The 16,005-nt window shown below is 36.3% G+C and overlaps 1 protein-coding gene across 1 annotated transcript in view; it reads left to right on the top strand.

The window, feature by feature from the left end:
- Positions 1-16,005, top strand: part of LYST (lysosomal trafficking regulator) — a 213,573-nt gene that overhangs the window by 93,597 nt on the left and 103,971 nt on the right. Inside the window, exons 18-22 of the mRNA XM_024252983.2 lie at positions 888-1,061; positions 1,982-2,131; positions 5,716-5,853; positions 9,739-9,937; positions 13,148-13,279. Coding sequence (XP_024108751.2) covers positions 888-1,061; positions 1,982-2,131; positions 5,716-5,853; positions 9,739-9,937; positions 13,148-13,279 — 793 coding nt within the window. The remainder of the gene's footprint in view (positions 1-887; positions 1,062-1,981; positions 2,132-5,715; positions 5,854-9,738; positions 9,938-13,147; positions 13,280-16,005) is intronic.

Below are 16,005 nucleotides of genomic sequence, written 5' to 3' on the forward strand. Positions count from 1 at the left end.
ATAAGACTTTTAAAGTATGTTTCTAGGCCTAAAACTTATAAACCTTGTTCAGTATCCTTCCCCCTCCCCTACAAAAATAAAATTCAGTGTCCTTAAAACCCTTACATGCATAACCTGCCTTGTGAGCCTGGTCTCTACAATTCCGCCAAAGAGGCAACCTGCAGCTTCCTAGATGTACTGTGAACTTCCAGTTTAGGCCTTTACCCTTCCCCTGGCTGTGCCCTGCTCCCAGCCACCCCTTTATTCCTGCTTTCCAGGATTTGGCTCTCTTCCTAGGCCATCTTCTCTCTGTGTATCCTTCCCTTAAACCAAGCAGAGAGGGGTCAGAATGGTCTCTGTGCTCTCCTGGCATACCTATTGTCTCATTCTTCTTTGGCCTTTAGCATGATAATAAGTGTGTGTTTCTTATGTATGTAGTAGTTGTCAGAAAGTGTTGGTTGAAGTAAATTGACGTACAAGGCACAACATGTGGTTTTTGTAGATACATCTTATCTCTTTGACAGGACAGTAGACCCCATTGGGAACAAGTATCATGTATTTTACTTCTTTTTATCTCCCTTACCAATAATGCAGAGCCTGTCTATTGACTCATTTATCAAAAACTATGACACTTCAGATCACTAGTTATAAAATGCTACTGACCACTAAGGTTGTTTGTGTCATTGTATACTATAGTATATATAAGAGACTATAGAACATGGAATTTATGCCTTACTCTCAGTTTTGTTTATTCACAACCCTTAAATAGGTAGAGTATGAGCATTAAAAAAATACTTTGTAGAAACTAATGGATTGATGTTACATAATGGAAGATTATACATGTTAAATTTTTACTCTCAGCAAATTGGGAGAAAACTATATCCACCCTTTTTTTTTGTTTTTTTTAGGTTGTTGAACTCAGTAGCTGTGAAGAAACTCAAGCATTAGCACTGCGAGTTATACTCTCATTAATTAAATACAACCAACAAAGAGTACATGAATTAGAAAATTGTAATGGACTTTCTATGATTCATCAGGTGTTGATCAAACAAAAATGCATTGTTGGGTTTTACATTTTGAAGGTATGTCTTCATAAAATTTATTCTTATAGTTTCATATGCAGTGATACTCATCTCGTCATCAAAGTCTTCCAATAATAGTTTTGTGTTTCAGTTATTCCTGAAGAAAATGGAGGAAACTTATTAGTGTATAATTAATCAAACTAAGATACTCTTCTAATTCTTTTCATCATTTAAATAATTACATTTTTCTTTTCTTTAAAGCACTTTTTAAAAGTAAGAAAAAAATAAACTCATTGAATTTTAGATCTGGGTGGGCCACAGATATCTCCCATGCTGTCCCCTCATTCCGTAGATTGATGAGATCTTTCCTTTAGCTCCCACCCTTATGGCAGAGAACCCAGTTCTCTAGGCACCTAGAGGCATACCATTCCATTAGGCACTACTACTACAGAGTTAATTTTTCAAGTCACAGATATTCATGCTCATTTTTATTATGATCCCGCTATCATCATATATTTAAATACATTTCTAGATAAAAGCATTTGGTAACATTGTGGAAATATTTCTCTCTGAGACTTCTGGTACTAAGGCAAAAGATGATTGCTCTACCCTTGCCTCCACCCCTACTTCTTTAAACTGCAAGATCCGTACATTTGTGGCATGAATCCTTACTACTTTTTTGAAAATGTTTTAAAGCCTAATAGCAGATTAATTCAGTTTAAAACATAAAAATTGAGTGCTGTTTGTTTCACCCCTTGTTTGAACCTGAGCACTCACTTAAAAATATTTGTAAGTTTGGGATTTTCTATTTATCTGAATTGTTTTACAAAACAAGTTAAAGATACTTTGTGAAGTGTTGAATTATTTACTAGCTTTCCTTTGAATTTAATGATTGCTAAAATTGAAAGCTTAATGTTTCTGTTGAACTTCTTGATTAACCAATTACTAATGCATCTTATATTAATGCTAATTTTCTGTAGACCCTTCTTGAAGGATGCTGTGGTGAAGATATTATTTATATGAATGAGAATGGAGAGTTTAAGTTGGATGTAGACTCTAATGCTATAATCCAAGATGTTAAGCTGTTAGAGGAACTATTGCTTGACTGGAAGATATGGAATAAAGCAGAGGCATGTAATATGTACTTTTTTTCCATTTTTTATTGTGGTAAAATGCATATAACACAAAATTTACCATCTTAAGCATTTTTAAGTTTCAGTTCAGTGGCATTAAGTGCATTTACAGTGTTGTCCAACCATCACCACCATCCATCTCTGTAAATCTTTTTTGTTTTGTAAAACCAAAACTTTGTACCCTTTAAACAAATGTTCTCCCTCTTCCTCTAGCCCCTGGAAACCACCATTCTACTTTTGACTAATCTAAGGATCTCATATAAGTAGGATCGTATAGTGTCTTTTTGCGATTAGCTTATTTCACTTAGCTTAATGTCTTCCAGGCTCATCTGTGTTGTAGCATATGTCCAAATTTCTTTTTTAAGAATGAATAATATTCCATTCTATATATTTATCACATTTTGCTTATCCATTCATCAGTTTAGAGACACTTGGATTGTTTCCACATTTTAGCTACCGTGAATAGAAGCATATACTCGTTTTTTTGTCTGTTTGCTTTTGTTTTTGTCTGTTTGCTTTTGTTTTTGTCTTTTTTTGAAACGGAGTTTTACTCTTTCGCCCAGGCTAGAGTGCAGTGGCATGATATTGGCTCACTGCAACCTCCACCCCCAGGCTCAGATGATACTCCTACCTCAGCCTCCCAAGTAGCTGGGACCACAGATGTGTGCCACCATGCCTGGCTAAGTTTTTGTATTTTGGGTGTAGACAGGGTGTCACACATGTTGCTCAGGCTGGTCTTGAACTCCTGAGCTCAAGTGATCTGCCTGCCTCGGCTTCCCAAAATGCTCGGATTATAGGCATGAGCCACCACCCCCAGCCAGCATATTCTTTTAAATATGTATCTAATCATTCTTCTGAAAGAAATAATTAATTTATTACTTCAATGTAATGTTAATTATAAATGGAAATCTGGCACTTATTTCCCATGCAAAGTTTTGAGCAGCCATGGGGAATGCTGAGCTGGAGAGTCAAAATCAAACTTGGGCTGGCTAAGAATACTGCAGTCAGGCAGGAGCATATGGGCTTATTTGGATCAGTTGAAGGCTTGCATTTACCATAAACTCTGAAAGGGGAGACTGCTAGGAGTCAGGGGAGTCAGGTCCAGGAGAGGGAGATGGATACACTTCTAACTAGGAGAGCCATGCTGGCTAGGAGTTAGAGATAAGACCATAATATACAGGAGTTAGAGATAGGACCATGATATATAGGGCAAGGCTTCATCATAAGTACAAATTAAGCAACATAGATTGATCTTAGATGTAGGCACTACATCTCAGCACCTGGAATGGCTGAGCTTGTCTTCACAAGGACCCAGTCAGGGGATGAGTATAGGGTTGTTTCCTTTCTGCCCTAGTTTTAAGCAATCTTAATGGTATAGGCTCATACAGCCTTCTTAGTTCTAGTGTAGACTGTTTGCTCTAAGTGTGGCAGGGTTCTAGTAGATATTGGTGATTTTTGCAAAAAAAAAAAAACTAGATTGTCTAGAACTAATTAGAATATAACAAGATTATCAACAAATATTATTTATAGAGCAATTCAGAATATATATACCTTTAGAATTTTTTTAAAAATGGTTATTCCCAACTTGCCAACAGTCCCTAAAAATTTACACATTACCAATAATGAGTTATGAGGTTGAAAAAAGACTCCTTTTTTTTTTTTTTTTTTGAAACAGGATTTCACTCTGTCACCCAGGCTAAAATGCAGTGGCGCCATCTTGGCTCACTGCAACCTCTGCCTCTCAGGTTCAAGTGGTCCTCCTACCTCAGCCTCCCAAGTAGCTAGGACTACATGTGTGCACCACCATGCCTGGCTAATTTTTAATTTTTTTTTGTAGAGATGAAGTCTCACTATATTGCCCAGGCTGGTCTCAAATTCCTGGGCTCAAGCAGTCCTCCCGCCTTGGCCTCCCGAAGTGCTGGGATACAGGCATGAGCCCCTACGCCTGGCAAAAAAAAAACAAAACTAAAAAACCTTTTCTAATCTATTAGTAATAAAAATAAATTTAGTTCAAATATGCTAGAGGAAGGAGAATTTTCTATTCTTCTTATAGAAAATTATATTACAAAATTGTTGTTAAATGAAGAGGCAATTCAAGAGTATGCAGCCACAAAACAGAGAAAAGTATTTTGAAAGGCATGTCCAACAACCAACTGACTATTGCCATGTTTCTGGATTTTGTGGTATTCATGGTACTTTTCAGTTTTTTAAATTTTGTAATTTGTTGTGATGCCTTTTCTCACTCTGAATAAATATATACTTTCAGATCTAAAAAAATAGAAGATAGATAAGATAGATTAAAATATGTGTAATATTGCAGGGAGAAATCAAATAATTACAGGGATAGCATATGAAAACAAACTGGGTCAAAAGCAGTATAAATGTATAATAAAGAATATGCTGAGTTGCAGGTTGGAAAACCTAACTTGGGCAAAGTTGGACAAAGTTTATTTAGTACTTCAAAAGAGCAGGCAAATTTGGGGTTGTTTGATTTTAAAAGAAACATTTTTAAATTGAATTTGAAAGTGATAAGACACATATTCTATGGATTTGAAATAAGGTTTTCTTATGTAATTAATTATGTTTGAACTAAGTCAGGTTTTTCTTTTTTTGTTGTTGCTATTTGTTTGTTTACATTGGCACTATTTTATCTTGGTACTACTTTTCAGATTTGAATCATGTTTTCATACTTTGGCTGCCTTGTCTGCTGCTTTTCATGTGGCTTTTTCTTTTAGAATATCTTGGCTCTATCTTATAAAAAGAGAGACCCAGGGTAGAAGAGTATGATTAAGTCTATCAGTATCTTGGTTCATTATTGCCAGATATTGGCAGGAGAAATAGACTGTGCAACCCAAGCCAGTTAATTTTGCTTTTTGTTAAAAGCTTTATTGAAAGGTCAATTAGGATAATAAGATGAAGGGAAGGTTATCTTTCAATGTTAGTTATCAGTATGTCTTTTTTTCTCTAGTATTATGGACAAGTTAAGATTGATTCAATATGGGAGAAGCATTTTAAGGCACTGTCAAAGGATGCTAACTACTCTTTGAAGTGCATAGTTTGTAATCATGCAGATAATTCTGTTATTTGAACCTGAAAGTAAATTAATCTAAAAATGCAAAATTTTCAAGTTGTCCATGACTTTTCAATTTAGTACGATTTGCTCTAAAATTTTTTGGTTAAATGCTACATATGCAGATTGATATTGAAATGTATACATTTTTAACAACACTCTTTGAACATAAATTATTTAAGAACAATAATGTTGGTAATGTGTACGCTTCTCTAATTTGAATAATCCCTCTTGATAATTCATCTTTTGAAAATACATGTAATGCCACAGAAAGGGTAATGTAGGAAAGCACCTAATGCAATATTGCATTCAACATAGCTATTTAGAAATAGCCTATTGGCAACAAAAAATAATAGGGAATAAATTTTAACATTGGCTTTTTGCAGACATGTAATCTTTAATACTGAATATATACACAATGTTAAATTGTTGCACTTTGTGTGTCTTCCAAAAAGCATGCTGCATATTTTTCAGTAAGTATGTGCTTATTGGTGTGTGTTTATCTCCTTAGCAAGGTGTTTGGGAAACTTTGCTAGCAGCTCTACAAGTCCTCATCAGAGCAGATCACCACCAGCAGATGTTTAATATTAAGCAGTTATTGAAAGCTCAAGTGGTTCATCACTTTCTACTGACTTGTCAGGTTTTGCAGGTACTTTTCATGTAACTTTACTTTTGGAAATATATTCCACAGTTGTTTAATAATACTATGAACATCAAATTTTTGTGGCACTTTCAATGGAAGCTTTTTCTTTTTTTTTTTTTTTCCATCTTCTCTCCAGATTCTCTTCTTTCAATAAATAGTACAGGAGTATTTCAACTGCTGCATCTTACCGCTTGATCATCACACTGTCATAATTCCTAACTCAATTACAAAAGTACAATTACTAAATTTCTTAGATGTTTCTTTATGTTGGGATAGAATAATAGTTTTGTACTGCCTTGAACAGCAAGAATAGTTAATGAATTTTAACTTGTTCCATATTCCTTAAATAAACATTTACAAATATGTATTGCTTTAATAAGTATAAACTTGCTAAAGGTCTATTCTATATGCTAGAATTAGCATTTAAACTGTATCCAAAATTTTTATTAAAAAGTGACACTAATTTTATCAGTTACATTGTAATGTCTATGCTGTGGCCCTTTTAGTTAATTTTTTTCTCTGCCTTTATTGATATCATCTAATATACCAACCAAGCAGATAAAAGGCATCGATAAATATCTGCTTGGTTTGTATATTAGACAATTTTCCAAGTTTTTTTTAAATGTCTGAGGCATCTAATAGAACTTTGTCAAGTTAGATAAGTACAGATATTCCATGAGATCAGTAATATTTTATATTTTGAGCACCTTTGCTTCAGTGGCACTAAGGGCTTTTCATTATAGTTGGGCTAAAATTCAAAATCTGTGACAACATCTGTAAGAAGTGTTAATATGAGAAGGCTTATATGATCTGGCTACCATTCTAGCTTCATCTTATGGTACTCAGCCTCCCTGGATTTCTTTCCCTTCCTTAAACAAGTGAGACTTTTTTCTGTCTCAGAGTACTTGGTATTCTTTTTGCTTTAACAATTATTGATCCCATTCTTTTCATCTGGCCAACTCCTACTTATCCTCCACGTGGCAACTTAAGACTTACTTCCTGAGAGATACCTTCCCTGCCCTTTCCATATAAATTAGTCTTTTTCCCTTTATACACTATGTACATACAGTTTGTTAGTTATTTATGAATTATGGTTTATTTCCCTCTGTAAGCCTCCTGAAAGCAAGGTATGGTTTTTGTTTTGCTTTGTTTTAAATCACACTGTAATGTCAGTACTTGACACACCTGGGCATCTGATAAATATTTGTTAAATGAATGAATTCCAAAAACACAAAAACATTCTATTGCCTTTCACGGCCATAAATTAGACTATTGTTGTAGGGAATAGAATATGTTGCTTGATCCTTCAGGCCCCTTGCTTACTGAGTGTTTTATGCATCATTTATACATCGGTTTTCCTCAAAATTTTTTCCTTTGCATATCCATTTTGAAATGTATTGGCCACTTTTCATTAAGTTCATATGACAATGTGATATTCTTATTCAGTCTTTGCATGTCGAAAAGTGGCACTTATAAACTTTGAGATTTCCACATATTTTTTCACTTTTGTATTATTTACAAAAATGCTAGAAAAAATCTAGGTACAAATTTTTTTCCTTACCTGTATAGTTCTTTACCCTTGTTTGTTCAAAGAGCCCACTTATCAAATTAACAGCTGTTTATTAAACATAGCTTTATGTCAGGTATTGTGGGAAGTTTATAAAGAAATGAACGTAGTCTTTGCCTTTAAGGTACCTCAGAGCGTTTGTGCACTTTAGGAAGATTAATAAATTGGTAGTATATTGGATGTAAGGCAGTTTCATTCATTTGTGAGTACAGCATAAAGAACCTGAACCCTGGTGATTAAAATGGGAGTGTTTAGGTAGGGAGCAAATATGGGAGAGATTATAAGGATAGAATTCATAGGACTTGATTCTGTTTAAATGGAGCTTCAGGAGGAGTCAAATATAACATAAAATTTCAAGCTGGGAGACCAGAAAAATAATAAGTTCATCAGAAAAAAAAGAAGCAACCTTGTAAGTTTTGTAGTTTTTGTATCTACATTTGAAATTACAGCAGGACATTCAGCAACAGTGAACTGGTAATAGTGAAGCCATCAGAATAGAGAAACACTCCAAGACAGAGAAGTGTAGTGAGAGAATCAGAGGACTGAGGCTTACACCTCAGGAGATACCCATTTTCGGGATGTGAAACAAGAAAAAGGGGCTATTGAAAGACATATAGAAAGAGGAGTTGAAAAGCTAAGAGGAGACTCAGTAAAGTGAAAGCCAGAGGTCGGCAGAGGGGGAAGAACTTGTAGAGAAGGAGGTGATACCTTGAACCAAATGATATAGAAAGTTCAGAGAAAATGTAGGCAGATAAAGGGCCATTGACTCAGAAATTCTTAATGACTTACAGGATTTCAATAGCATGGATAAGGCAAGAGCCAGATTTCAGGGACTTTGGACAGCATGTGTGGCGGATCATTGAAGGCAGTGGGAATAAATGATTATTAAAAAGTCCAGCAGCAAAAGCAAAGACAGAAACAGAATGTTCACTTAAGGTAAAGTTAAGGGATTAAAAAAATAGTAAAATAGAATACCAGTGACTATTGATAAAGAGTCAGTGGAGAGGGCAAGATAGAAGTAACCTGGGCTAGTCTTGGGAATGAATCACTGATGCTGCAACCAAGAAAGTTAAGAAGATACATGGAGTATGGTTTAGAAGAAATGCAGATGGTCGTAGCAGAAATAGTTCTGAATTGGAAGTCGGGAGATCTATGTTCCTGTCTTAGTCTTTGCCACTTGACAGCTATGAGCTCTTGGCAAAGGAGTTTTGTGTTTTCTTCTGTAGACTCAGTATTCTCTTCTTAAATCTGAGGTAGTCAAACTAAATTGTTTCAAAATTAACATCTACATTTTAAGTACTCCAATTCAGTAATACACAAGAGTAAATGAAGAGTGGATGTAGAGATATATATTTGGACATAGGAAGAGGGAAGATGAGGAAGTTTACCTCCCATACCCTTAATCTGGAGGCCAGCTGCTACCCACTGGGGAGATGGAATTGGAGGATATAAGCAATTTATTTATATACAGCTTTATTTTTAGTAATTACGTGGCATTTTGCCAAGTCTTATTATTCCAGACAGTAAATGGTGCAGTAGAAAGAGTTCAGAGGCCTGAGTTTGAGTTATAATTATACTACCTACATATTTTATGTGTGGTTTACAGTAGTCAAATAACCTCTTTGTGCCTCATATTCTAGAAATGAGGGCTAAAACCTCTCATAGAGCTGTTGTGAAAAGGAGCTTCGTAAACTGGAGCATATTGTATTAGTGTATGAGTTTTGTCTATCAAAAGTTTTCTGTCCTAATCCTATACTAATATTACTAATATTAGTAGTAGTAAAAGAAGAAGAAAAGGTAGTAGCAGTAGTAATAGTAGTGATTGTAGTTTATCACTAACATTTATATGGGGCTTACGTACATGCAAGGCACTATTCTAAGAGTTTATGTTATTTAGTCCTTATAACAACCCTATAAAGTAGCACTAGTATTACTCACATAGACAAAGAAAGTGAAGCATGCAAATGTTAAATAACGTACCTAAGATCATGTGGCTAGTGAGTGGAGAAACCAGAATGCAAACCTAGGAAGTCTGGCTTTTGAGACCACACTTGTGAGAGTTGCAGTATAAGTTTGCCTCAGTTAATTAAGATACATGGGCTAGAATTAAGTTGCCATCTGTGTTAATGAATTTTTAATAACAAGATTGCTTGAATTAGGAAATAACTCAATTTAATGAGTTGTTATGGTAGTGGTAAATATGATCAGACTAGAGTAGTAAACCAACAGAATTCTACCTTAAAAAGAATATTTTGCCTAAATGAAAAATCTTAGTTAGTTGACAATTCTTTAAATCTAAAGAGAGTTTTTTTTTATTTTTTCAGGAACACAAAGAGGGGCAACTCACACCCATGCCCCGAGAGGTTTGTAGATCATTTGTGAAAATTATAGCAGAAGTCCTTGGATCTCCTCCAGATTTGGAATTATTGACAATTATCTTCAATTTCCTTTTAGCAGTTCACCCTCCTACTAATACTTACGTTTGTCACAATCCCACGAACTTCTACTTTTCTTTGCACATAGGTAGGTATAATCATTTTTGTTAGATCATGGCTATTTCCACTTTTGTTTTATTCTTCCCACTTGATTCACACTTGTTTGATATTTGAATGGCCTCTGTGCTGCTCTAATTACATACTGGGGTTGGGATAGGGCAGAGAGTTATAGAATGAACTAGACATGGCCTCTGCCCTCAAGGAGTCTAAACGCCAAGTGGAGAAAGGAGACATAGACTCAAATAACTACAGTAAAAAAAAAATGTGTATTTGGTAAGTATCAAAGAGACACAAAAGGAGAACTAATGAGATTTCAGAGGACAGAGGGTTTCATCTGACCACTGTGGAGAGAATATTTAATAGGTTACATGACATCTGATATGGACATTGAAGATTTTGAGTAGAATTTGATAGGTAGATTGAAGACTTGGTGTTCCAGGTAAAGGCAGTGACTTTAAAGGGAGGAAAAAAGGAAAGAAAAAATAAGGACTAATGAGTTTTACCTACGTATAGGGGATCTGTAAAGGAATAGTGAGAAATAATGCCATAAATACAGTTTAAGACCACCATTTACTTGTTTTTACCCTAAAGTCGTATCAAATGGGTCCTTGAATGTAAGGCCAGAGAATATGAACTTGTATTCTAGTTGTAGGTCATTGAAAGGGTTTTGTTTGTTTGTTTTGAGCAAAGGCTATGATATAAGTAAATTATTGCAGTAGGATTCAGGAATAAGGAACTAGGGGCAGTAAGGCCAATTATAGTAGTCCATGAGAGACAGGATAACAGAATCTGGGCATAGTAACAGTGGAACTGGAAAGGAGGGATAAATTGAGAATTGGGAAGTGTAGGATGGAATGACTCTGGAGGTGTTAAGGAAAAAGGATAATGGCTTTGGTTGTATAATATATATGTTGTATTTGAGGTGCCCTGCAGTTATTTACAATACAATTTTCTAGTAGGCAATTGGGAATTGAGGGTTACAGCATGAAGAAGGAAGGGTAGGTTATAAGGAGCTGTCCTCATAGAAGTGAGGTGAAGCTCTGAGAACAGATGAGACCACTGAAGAAAAGTAGAGTGAGAGAAGGAAAGAGAAAGCTAAGGAAAGAACTGCTGGTAATATTACTAGTTGGAGGGTAGGACAAGAACGAAGAATCAGTAAAAGAGAAAGATGGAATAATCAGTTTTTTTAAGAACCAGGGAAATGTAATGTGGTAAGAAAGAAAGCAAGAATGTACCTACAAGAAAGCTGAGTCATAAATTTACATTAGAAAACTGGTTGTACAATAGCCATTTTAAGAGATGTAGTAAATGGGGCCAGGCGCGGTGGCTCACGCCTGTAATCCCAGCACTTTGGGAAGCCGGGGCAGGCAGATCACCTGAGGTCAGGAGTTAAAGACCTGCCTGACCAACATGGCGAAACCCCATCTCTACTAAAAATAAAAAAAAATTAGCCTGGCATGGTGGCACATGCCTGTAATCCCAGCTATTTGGGAGGCTGAGGCAGGAGAATGGCTTGAACCTGGGAAGCAGAGGTTGCAGTTAGCTGAGAACGTGCCATTGCACTCCAGCCTGGGCGACAAGAGCAAACCTCCATCTCAAAAAAAAAGAAATGTAGTAAATTAATAAAATGAGCAGCACTAAATGTCCACATGAAATTAGATAGCATGACTTTGTGGTAGGCTTAGCACATTTCATGGAAAAAGGACTGTGGATAAAGATTCTGAGAGTGGGTTAGTTACAAAGATGGGTAAAATATGGTCCCCTCTCTTAAGACGTTTACAGCCTAGTTGAGGGAAAGAGGATAAAGAAACGATTATATCACGCCACGTGGAAAGCACAGTGATAAGGAAGTCAACATTTTTGTTTTCTGGTAGCATAGAGCATGTGAAGACTGAGGGGGATTTCCCAGAGGAAGTGATGCCTGCCCTGAATCTTAAAGGATGAGTAGGAATCAAAGAGAAGGGCCTTCCAGGCAAAGGAAACAGCTTGACAGGGAACTAGGAGAAAGTGGTGTTGCTGAAATGTAATTTATGAAACAAGGCTGGGGAGGGGCCTAGGGACAAATAGTGGTAATTCTTGTGAACAAGAAGCTTGGGTTTTGTCCAAGGTGGTAAGGAGGCATAGAAAGCCATTGGAAGGTTTTAAGGAGGAGTTGACATTCGAGAGAGAGCGAATTCTGGTAGCTGTGAGGATATGAGAGTAACGAGATGTTCATCAAGGATGCCATTTAGAAATCTGTGATAGTAATCCAATTGAGAGATGATAAAGCCTGCATTATAGCACTATGGTAGGGAAGAGAAGAGGTCAAGAAACAGAAAATGAAGTCATGCTAGGCATGGTGGTTCATGCCTATAATCCCAGCACTTTGAGAGGCCAAGGCGGGTGGATCACTTGAGGTCAGGAGTTCAACTCCAGCCTGGCCAACGTAGCGAAACCTCGTCTCTCCTTAAAAAAAAAAAAAGTTAGCTGGGCGTGGTGGCACATGCCTGTAATCCCAGCTACTCGGGAGGCTGAGGCATGAGAATTGCTTGAACCAGGGAGGCGGAGGTTGCAGTGAGCAAAGATCACGCCACAACACTCCAGCCTGGGCAACAGAGCAAAACTGTCTCAAAAAAAGAGAAAAAGTCAGTAGAACCTGATGACTGATTTGCCATGGATAAAGGAAAGGTAGTGGTCAAGGGTGGCTCCAGGTTACTACATGGGAACTTCCCAAAGAATAAAACAGAAGGAGTAAATTTAGGGCAAAAAGATGATTCAGGTTTAGATTTGTTGCATTTGTGATTCATTTAAGAAACCAAGCAGTCGAATTTATAAGTATGAAGCTCAGAAATAATTAGTTTTTACAAATATTAGACACTGAAGGGGATATATAAAAATAAAAGACACAGTCCTTTCCTCAAGGAATGAACAGATGAACACTCTCCCTTGAGAGATGATAATAACATATAAAAAGTGAATAGTTAAATGTTAAACCATAGAAATAACTATAAGTACAGTTGGAATTAAGAAAATAGAAGTTAATGTGGCCAGAAATAATAAACAACAGCAAAATCTGTACTAAAAAATTGTGAAGAGTAAGTATTCACATATCGTGTGCCTTAGTATAAAGTATGCTATATATTTTTCTCTTTAAACATCTTTTTGTCAAAATTTGAATTTAATGATCTGCTTTTAAAGTTATATTTTTGTTTTATCCTTTTTAAAAATTTTGCTGTTTCAAAAAAAATTTGGATTCTAGATGGCAAGATCTTTCAGGAGAAAGTACGGTCAATCATGTACCTGAGGCATTCCAGCAGTGGAGGAAGGTCCCTTATGAGCCCTGGATTTATGGTAATAAGCCCATCTGGTTTTACTGCTTCACCATATGAAGGTAAAAATAGCAATAATGGAAGTATGACCTTCTCATTTTAGTTTTGAATATTCTTAGATAATTAAATTGTACATATTTTAGAAGTATATGTAGTACAACCTCATTCAATCTAACAAGAGACACCCAGCACAGGTCCCCAAGAGAATTGAGAAAATGGATGAGGCTCATGCTATCTTGTTCTGGCATTCTCTGACTTCTCTTATCGTAGTCATTTGTCTTTCATCAAGCTTCTGATTTATTTTACCATTTTCTTCAGAAGCTTTTTGAACACTTTTATTCTCTTCTGTCTATCTAAAACCATCATTCTAGACAACTTCACTTGCCAGATAAATGGCCACCCAATACTCCAGCTTCACATTTTTTGACTCAGGGTACCTTTTCTCTACTTTGTCTTACCGCTCTGCATGCATCTGTCTTGGACTTTATCATCAACAAGAATGCTTTCAAGCACCTGTGAAACTACAGTATCCCACTTTGTTCTATCCATATGATCTATTTTTCAATCACATGCATCACTCTGAAACATTTTCAAATACTGTACAATCATGGCTCCATTTCTTTTCCATGTCTTTTGAACAGAATTTTTTTTTTTATAATTATACTTTAAGTTTTAGGATACATGTGCACAACGTGCAGGTTTGTTACATATGTATACATGTGCCATGTTGGTGTGCTGCACCCATTAACTCGTCATTTAACATTAGGTATATCTCCTAATGCTATCCTTCACCCTCCCCCCACCCCACAACAGTCCCCGGTGTGTGATGTTCCCCTTCCTGTGTCCATGTGTTCTCATTTGAACAGAATCTTTATGTATCATTAGCCCTCCAGCCAACCAGAGAAACAGAATCCTTTGGGGGAGTTCTGACATGCTGAAAAAAGGCAAAGGGGATGCATTCATCCTCTCTAATTGACAGCCTCCCACCTTTCTGTTTTTTTGTTTTTGTTTTTTTTTTAATCACACTCCAAAGTTCCTCTTGTCTCGCTTTCCCTATCCAGCCTAGGTCACATTAGCCAATAACTTCAGCGGTTATTCAGTTGGAAACTATCTCGGTTTCCTTGTCCCCTTGGCCTGTTGGTATTCTTGAACTGAAAAATGCTAACCTGGCCTCAGTCTAACCATTGTCATACTGCTGAAAGTTGTAGCAGAGCTTTAAATGCTGCCCTGTAATTTTTAGGTATGTTCAGAATCAATACCCTCTTCTATTTCCATAGTAAGTATATTCAAGTCTTTAAGCCTACAGTACTTTTCTATCTTCCTAATTTACTCTTAACAGAGTCTCATCGCTGCTTTATAGAAGAAAAGAATAGGTGCAGGTTTTCTAGTTGCAAACTGACCATACATCCTTTCCTTTCCCGACTACCGTCCTTTTCCATACTGGGACATTGCTCTTATTGTCAGTCCAACCTAGTCTTGTCTTTAGCTTCAATCCTAATTATTAAATAGTGCAGGTGAGATAGTAATAGAGATACACAGAACTAGATATATAGGTGTTAGTCTCTTGTTTTCCTCCCAAAGTGTTTCAGTTATTCTCTAGCACTTTTTATGCCCTTTTATAATAACATTTTAAGGCTATGTTTTTATTAGTTTTTCTTTTCTTTTTTTTAAAAAAAAATTTTTTTTAAATAAATGAGATAGGGTTTTGCCTTTTTGCCCAGGCTGGTCTTGAACTCTTGGGCTCAAGTGATCCACCCACCTCAGCCTCCCAAAGTGCTGGGATTACAGGCTCAAGCCACTGCACCTGGCCTTTTTGAATTAGTTTTATTTGGAATTTTACAGGACATATTTGTTTTTTAAATCATCTGTCATGTTGAAACATTTTCAAATACAATCATACCCCCATTTTTTCAGATCTCTTGAAGAGAATCTTTTGGCAACTTTAGCCCTCTAGCCAAAATCCAGAAATAACTAGAAAAAAATTCTGAGCTGTGGAGCTATTTTATTGCCACAAAGTCTGTGCTCTAAAGCAGTTCATTTAATGCCTGTTTACTCTGTGTTCATGGTCTAAAATTTTAACCTGCAAAAGAATCACCTGGAGAGCTGTTGACACTGATTCCTGGGCCCCTCCCTCATACAGTCTGTATCAGTAGATCTAGGGTGGAGCCTGAGAATGTGAATTTCCAACAATCCCACAGGTGGTATTGATGCCCATGCTACCAGTCCACAGACCACACCTTGAATGGTATGCACTTATATCCCATGCACTACAATGAGAATAATTTTTCTGGTGTCTTCCTACATAGAATATTAGAAGCAGTAAATTAGAGAGCTGTGACAAGAAAAGAAACTATTACTTCTCACTAATAGCAGCAAGAAGTGACTGCAAAAATAGAGGAGAGAGAAAACTGTCTAGGGCTGTTTAGGCTAGTAACAACAAGTACTACCATTTTTTGAGCACTTATTACATGCTGAACTCTATGCTAGGTGCATCACAAATATAATCGCAATCTTTAAAGCCACCCTGCAAAGTAGATATTCTGAACCCTCATTTTACATTTGTAGAAACTGTAGTACAATTAAGTGATTCACCTTGGACCACCTCACTATCATTTGAATCCAATTATATCTAGTTGCAAAGCCCACACTCTTTCTACTACATCCTGGTGACTGCTAGCCGGAGGTAAATTGAGTTTCACTTAATTCACTTAAATTCAGCACAGTAGAACCATTAATCCTAATGACTTTGAATCATTCAGTCAATACTGTATTTTGTTAAGAAGACAGG

Source organism: Pongo abelii, chromosome 1 (assembly GCF_028885655.2).
Source record: "Pongo abelii isolate AG06213 chromosome 1, NHGRI_mPonAbe1-v2.0_pri, whole genome shotgun sequence".
NCBI lineage: Eukaryota > Metazoa > Chordata > Mammalia > Primates > Hominidae > Pongo > Pongo abelii.